We start from the raw sequence: 7,454 nt of genomic DNA on the forward strand, positions 1-7,454 counted from the left end.
TAGAGCTTGCGGGAGGCTTGTGGGCCGCAGTGGTGGCCGGGGGCCGGGACCTGCGCTGAGCTCACCGGCCAGGGCCCTCTGCAGACTACGCCTTTGCGGCTCACCACAAGGGCATCACGGACACCACCCGCGTGGGCATCATCCTGTCTCGCGGCACGGCGGCCAGCATCTCCTTTATGTTCTCCTACATCCTGCTCACCATGTGCCGTAACCTCATCACCTTCCTGCGAGAGACCTTCCTCAACCGCTACGTGCCCTTCGACGCCGCCGTGGACTTCCATCGCCTCATTGCCTCTACTGCCATCGTCCTCACAGGCAGGGCCTGGGAGTCTCAGGGATCCTCTCCATCTCCTTCGCCCCTTGCAGGCTCCCCTTCCTCTGAGAGCCCCCCTGTTCTCCACCCGCGTGTAATGTGAGCGTTAGTCTTAGATGTCCTTCTCGTAGGATGACGGTGGTGTGAAGTAAGCCCAGGAGTCCCTCACTGCCCCAGGCTGTAAAGTCCACCTCACCACTTCCCACTGACAAGTTACTCACACCCCAAAATGAGTGCACATAATAGTGTGTGATCTCCCCCAACTTTTATGTTTTAAAACATAATTCTGCGAGAGAAACCAAAGGAATGAATTTCTAATAGTATAATTTCAGACCTCTGGGGTTGTTTTCATGGATAATGTGTATGTGAGGCAGGAGAGGAACAGGAGGCTGATTAGAAAACAGAAGTCTAGATCCCCAGGGTCCTTCTTCAGGCCCCCAACTCTGGCTGGCTGGAGTCCTCCTGCTGGGGTTGAATGCTTTGAGCACCCCCAGTGGGCTGGCCCCAGGCTCATCCCTACCCTGTCTGGTCTTCCTCAGTCTTACACAGTGCAGGCCACGTGGTGAACGTGTACCTCTTCTCCATTAGCCCGCTCAGCGTCCTCTCCTGCCTCTTTCCGGGCCTCTTCCATGACAATGGGTGAGAGAGAGAGAGAGAGAGAGAGTGAGAGAGTGAGAGTGTGTGTGTGTGTGTGGCCTGGCCTGGGGGTGAAGAGGGTGAAATTATTTGCAGAAATCCTCTTGGCTCAAAAAAAAGAAAAAAAATTTTCTTGGCTCAGGAGTGGGTCCCCCTCCAGGTTATAGCACAATGATCATCTTGAGCCCCGAATCCCAAGTTGCAGAAAGGGAGACTGGTGGCTGGTTTGGGGTGCCTCCTCTAGAGGGTCCTTTCTGGAAGTCCTAGACATCCCCTCACTTGCTTTCCCTTCCCCACAGATCTGAGTTCCCCCAGCAGTATTACTGGTGGTTCTTCCAGACTGTGCCAGGTGAGAGCCCTGTCTGCTGCATGTGTTTCTGGGCCTGGCTCTGAGTGCCAGGCTCTGGGTTTTGCCTGCCACAGGCAGCCCAGTCACTCTGGCTTGGTGCTTCTGGCCTTGACCGTGAGCCAGGCTCTGCCCTTGCCCAGAGTGCTTTCCTGGGCTATAGGGGACTGCATTCCAGGCCTTCTCTCAAGAGCTTAGCTGGGCTCCTCCCCCAGTTCTGAGCTAGTTACTCCCTCTGAGGAACAGCAGTGTATCCCCTCCACCTGAACACACACACCTACCATGACAGTGACTTTGAGGAATGCTGTGCCCCAGCTATGTGGGGGAGGGGCTGGGCTCTTCATGGAGCCTGGCAAATACCCTTCCCCCTCCTGGCAAATAGGCTTCCCCTCTGTTCTGTAGTCTTTACAAGAGCCCATATTCCCCACTCCCCATAATCACCCATTTTAGAGCTATTAGCTATGAATCTATTCAAATGCTTCTTGAAGCTATTTATATTTTAAGTCTGTTCCCTCCTTGGAGTAACACATCTTTCTGTAAATGTGTTACACTCCTTTCTGTAAAACACAGCATGTTTTTTTATTTTTCTTTAAACCCTAAAACGATCTGCTTTGAACTTCAGAGAGTGCTTGCTGATCCTGCACACTGGGGTTTAGTGGATCAAGCCATGTTTACGCTCTCCTCTCCATTCAGGACTTATAGGCTTTGGCTAGATCCCTTCTTAATCTCTGCTTTTCCACACTACAGGGCTCTAATCTTCCTCACTTCTGCCTCCTCCTCCTTGATCACGTGAGGGACCATTCTCTGGAATGGCTCCAGTGTTGCCTAGGATCCTCTGTGAGAGGAGGGGTCTCCCACCAGGTCTGAGTGGGTGGAACTCAGGGGGGCTCTGGTGATGAGCAGTGATGGTGTGGTCCCACTCACTCACTGTGTCAGTGTTCATGCTCTGTGATGTGGCTGCCGGGTAGAGTACTACCTGGCCCCTGACCAAGCCTCGACTCCCCAAGGGTAGGGCCTACAACATCCGGAGTTCTACTCAGAGGACTCAGAGTAGCTGCCCTGTCCATTCATTCACTCAGCACACATTTTCCTAAGGCCCGTGGTGTGCCAGGCCTTACACGAGGCACCCGAGTGCAGTGGTGAACTAGCCTAGCCTGGGCCCTGTTCTTGTGGACCTGAGAGTCAAGAAAGTGACAGATATGAAACAAATAATGACACGGGTGCTTGAGACATAACCATCGTGACAGGGTCTATGAAGGACAAGCAGGGTCTGGGGAAGTGAAAGGCGCTTATTATCAGTGGTGTTGGGGAGAGGAAGAGGGAAGGATGGTGGGCTTCTGTCACTCGCCTAGAGCTGTGGAGTGGAGAGGGGACCCTGGGAACCTCAGAACAGCCGGCTCTGTGAGGCCCTGCTCCTCTGCCCTCACCCCATGTTCATTTTGCAGGTCTCACGGGAGTCATGCTGCTCCTGATTCTCGCCATCATGTACATCTTCGCCTCCCGCCACTTCCGGCGCTGCAGCTTCCGGGGCTTCTGGCTGACCCATCACCTCTACATCCTGCTCTATGTGCTGGTGAGGGGTTTGGGATATGAACCAGACCAGCAGAGTCTGGGTGGATGTTCCCAGGGAGGCAGCAATGGCCGAGACATCCACCTTAAAAGATGGAGATTATAGTATGGGGCGCTCAGGTAGACTGACCCAACATGCAGCACTCAGAAGGCTGACTCCCTGGCATGTGTTTTGCAGGAGCAGCCTTACCAGGCTGATCTACATTCCTTCTAGACACCCCCACATCATTTCTGCCCAGTCAGTCTTTCCCGTCTTTGGGTGGTGGTTTGGGCTCTTGGGTGGACTCACTCAAGGGAGCATTGTCTTTTTAAAGAGAAACTCACCCTTAAGTAGGTTCTGCCATTTTGTTTCTGCGGTGTTAGCTACCCCATCCAGCTAGCTAAGTGCCACTTGTAATGTCAATGAACTTGCTCAAAGTGTCTTCTTTGGATTGTTGATAAAATGGATTTTGAGACTCCACCTCTCCCCTTTCCTTCTTATCCTGGGCTCCTGCCTCCCTTCCTTCAGATTCCCTGCCTCTGTCCTTTCCCTCTTCCCCTGGGTTTGCTCTCTGTTACTTTAGTGGCTGTTTCCAGAGATAACTCTGATCTGTACTGCTGCGGCATGGGTCTGCTTGGCCTGCCTTCCTCACAGACACAGGCACTTCCCCAAAGGGCATCTGAGGGCCTTGCTGAGAAGGTAAACCAAGTCCCAAAGCTCTGACGTCCCCACTGGTGATAGCCTGGCTGCCAGGATTCAAAACATGCAGAGCTCACACATGGCTGCCCTGGAGGTCACCTGGCTCTAGACACAACTGCACACAGGGGTCTTCTTTGTCCTAAGACAAAGGGAGAAAGGTCTTCATTGCCTGGGTCCGGATGGCACTGGTTGTCTGCCCTGCCCCCTCCCAGGTGCAGCTCTGTCTTCAGTGGGAAGTAAGAATGTCTGGTTCCATCTTGCCTGAGGCTCAGCACTTCATGGTTCTGGAGAACTACCCAGCCTCAGCTTAGATGTTTCCGAGAACTCACGAGTTTGTTTCTTTGGAAGCTGTGGCTAATTTATGCCTCCCTCACCAATTTCTTGATAATGGGTAGAGCCCTAGAATCTGGGTTACTGTTATTGTTAGGGGTGGAGATCATAGTTTTGTTCCTGCTGATAAAGCAGCTTTTTTAAAAAACTAGATCCAGAAGAGTGGCCAGCCTTGTTTTCTGAGAGCAAGACTGGTTTCTGATTTATCCCTGGGTTCTGGGGATCACTGGGGAAGCCAACAGAGAAGTCAGCAGCTAACCAAGGTGCAGGACCCTCAGCTGGGAAGTCCTAGCACTGGCAGCCTGGGAGCATCGCAGGGTTCCCCAGGTGGCACTAGTGGTAAAGAACCTGCCTGCCAACTCAGGAGACATAAGAGACCTGGGTTTGATCCCTGGGTCATGGAAGATCCCCTGGAGGAGGGCATGGCAACCCACTCCAGTATTCTTGCCTGGAGAATCCCACGGACAGAGGAACCTGGTGGGCTCCTCAATAGGGTCCAAAGAGTTGGACGCAACTGAAGCAACTTAGCATGCAGGCACAAAGCATCAGCTGCCTTTCCATTTATCTCAGATGTGGCCACTTGCCCTCAGACAGAAAGAGAAGTTACAAGTATATGACTCCAGTGTGGAGCAGACCCTGGGCAAAGGTGTTTAGGCTCCTGATTCAGGCTGTAGAGGCTGGAGCTAGTGCAGCAAAGCTGAGCTGGCAGGCTGTTCCCCAGGCTCCTTGATCAATCATGACTCTGCAGCAGCTTTGCGGTTTCAAGGTAGAGCCAACACCAAGCAAGGTGTATAAACAGAGGAGTATGAAGTCATCCAGACATTGTTCTCAGCCAGTGGATGCTCAGAAAGCCTCAGGGGTTGGCGTGGGCTCTGTAATGAAAGAGGATCTTGGGAAAACTGGAGACAATTCACAGCCCAAAAAGGTTCGAGTTAGCTCTGTGGGGAGAGGTTCAAGAATTGGGGAACACTCAGCTGGAGGAATGGAGAACTGAATGAGGGACTGAGTTCATTTGAACAGTTATCTGTTGAGGGCCTAGGATATACTTGCTCTGTAAACAATCTGCCTGCAATGCAGAAGAGCTGGGTTGGATCCCTGAGTCAGGAAGTTCCCCTGGAAAAGGAAATGGCAACCCACTTCAGTATTGTTGCCTGGAGAAGTCCATGGACAGAGGACCCTGGTGGGCTACAGTCCATGGGGTCGCAAAGAGTCAGACTCGACTGAGTGACTAACACACACACAGGCCCAGCAGAGGAGGGGGAGACTCTAAACTCTGCCCTCGGAAATTGAGGGTTAGCTGCAGAGATTAGTGCCATGCACGTGCAATGATCAAAATGACCAGATAATATGGGATTAATTGCTGAGCTGAATGTTCCAGTCTGTCAGTTACAAGAGCTCATTGAAGGGAGCCTCATTTGGGCCAAACTGGTTAGGGAAGATTTCACAGAGAAGACGGAACTTGGGCTAAGCCTGAAGGAGAGATAAGCTAAGGTTTAACAGGGCAGTGTGGGAACTGAGCATTCTAGGTGGAAGGAATGGTACCTATGAGGGACTGCCCTAGTAGTCCAGGGCTTAGGACCCTGCACTTTCACTGCCAAGGGTCCGAGGTCTGGGTTCAATCCCTGATCGAGAGAAAAAAAAAAAGAAGAAGAAAGGCAGGAGCACTGGTGGAGAGGTGGGAATGACAATAGAATATTCGAAGCTGAAGGGCTGTGGCTCAGCTGAGAGGCCACGCTGTGTGGGAGATTGTAGGAGAAGAGCAGAGGGTGAAGAAATCAGGCTTGGGCAACACATAGGATTAGGAGTTGGGAGGAGCAGAGCCAGTGCAGGAGATAGAAAGTGAACAGTCAGAGAGGGAAAGAGGGAAAACCAGCAGGACATTGTTGCTAAAGAGGCAAGGCAGGGATGCTCACTAGAGCCATAGGCTGCGGAGGGTGGGAGTGAATGCCATCTAAAGGGAGACCTCGGGGACTTGCTACTGTGAGTCTGATGTGAGCAGATCCTGAGAAGAGGTGGAGGGGGGAGCCAGACTGACCAGACTCAAACAAGCAAGCGGAAAGAAGGGGGCAAGTTGTCTCTGACCATGTTAGACCAGCTGGTTGGGGAAAGAACCAGAGCTGGAAAATACCTGTTAGTTACTAAATGGAAAAAGAGGACTGATTAGGTGTCTTAGTCTCCAAAAGAGTTGGGTAAATTGGGGAAACCCCTTCCACTGACTCACTAGTTATTGAGTACCTACCATGTGCCAGGCAGAAACTGCTGGGAGCTGAGAGTGTCATGGAAAATGGATGCTGGGGGAAGGGAGAAGGCCTGAGGAGGCCTTTCTGCGGAGACCTGAAAAATGAGGTGGTGGGAGGAACTAGGGGAAAGGCCTTCCCACCAGAGGGAGCAACAGGTGGAAAGTCCAGAAATAGAAAGAACTTGTGTTTGAAAAACAGGGAGCGGGGAATGTTGCCAGGCAGAAAACAGAGCATCACAAGGCCTTGTGGTGAAGTGGGAAATCCTCTAAGGTTTTCTGAGCTGGGATGACATGATAAAAGGAACTTAAAAAGTCATACTGACTGTCTTGGAAAGAATACATCACAGTAGGGCAGCCTGCAGACAGTTAGGAGGCTACCACATGAGTGCAGGTGGCTTAGTCTAGGATGGTATCAGGAAGATGCAGATGGATGCTATGGAGGATGGGTTGGGAGTGGTTAGGTTTTGGAGCCTGGAAGGAGCACTGCACCTGATGAGGTGGGGATTGGATAGGCCAGTTGGGGAAGGATGCAGGGGTCAGACCCTTTTGTGGGTGTGGCTTCAACCTCAGCTGTACTCTTTGCTCTCTCCAGCTCATCATCCACGGCAGCTTCGCCCTGATCCAGCTGCCCCGTTTCCACATCTTCTTCCTGGTCCCAGCACTTATCTATGTGGGGGACAAGCTGGTGAGCCTGAGCCGGAAGAAGGTGGAGATCAGCGTGGTGAAGGCGGAGCTGCTGCCTTCAGGTACCAGCCTAGAGGCTGTCAGGGGAGCAGGCTGGTGGTTCTGTGGATGCTGACAGGGCAGGGAAAAGCCTGGTCCAGTGGAGTTAGCAGGGTCCTTGAGGTGGTAGGGATGGGGGAGTGAGAACAAGAGGCTCTTTGCCAGGGGACCTAAGCTGCTCTCACACCAGAGAGAGGAGGGGCCTGGGCCAGGCCACTCCTTGTCCTGCTGCCCACCAGCCCCAGTGCTGCCCAAACCCTGCTCAGGGTAGACATGGCCTGGGGGTGTTGTAACTTCTGATGAGGGGAGGCCTCCTTTGTCATATTCTAAAAGCAGAGCTGAGGTTGCAGGTGGGGAAACTCATGGGGGGCCCCACTGTTGCTGGATTCAGAACAGCGGGCTACTGCCCACCTCCCCTCAGGAGTGACCCACCTGGAGTTTCAGCGGCCCCAAGGCTTTGAGTACAAGTCAGGACAGTGGGTGCGGATCGCCTGCCTGGCTCTGGGGACCACCGAGTACCACCCCTTCACGCTGACGTCAGCACCCCATGAGGAGACGCTTAGCCTGCACATCCGGGCAGTGGGGCCCTGGACCACCCGCCTCAGGGAGATCTACTCAC

The 7,454-nt window shown here is 53.0% G+C and overlaps 1 protein-coding gene across 1 annotated transcript in view; it reads left to right on the plus strand.

The window, feature by feature from the left end:
• DUOX1 (dual oxidase 1) overlaps positions 1-7,454 on the plus strand; it is a 35,021-nt gene that overhangs the window by 20,370 nt on the left and 7,197 nt on the right. The window contains exons 22-27 of the mRNA XM_010847775.1: positions 85-315; positions 853-952; positions 1,249-1,298; positions 2,741-2,868; positions 6,705-6,858; positions 7,257-7,442. Coding sequence (XP_010846077.1) covers positions 85-315; positions 853-952; positions 1,249-1,298; positions 2,741-2,868; positions 6,705-6,858; positions 7,257-7,442 — 849 coding nt within the window. The remainder of the gene's footprint in view (positions 1-84; positions 316-852; positions 953-1,248; positions 1,299-2,740; positions 2,869-6,704; positions 6,859-7,256; positions 7,443-7,454) is intronic.

Source organism: Bison bison, unplaced genomic scaffold (assembly GCF_000754665.1).
Source record: "Bison bison bison isolate TAMUID 2011002044 unplaced genomic scaffold, Bison_UMD1.0 scf7180017864254, whole genome shotgun sequence".
In the NCBI taxonomy this organism is placed as follows: domain Eukaryota; kingdom Metazoa; phylum Chordata; class Mammalia; order Artiodactyla; family Bovidae; genus Bison; species Bison bison.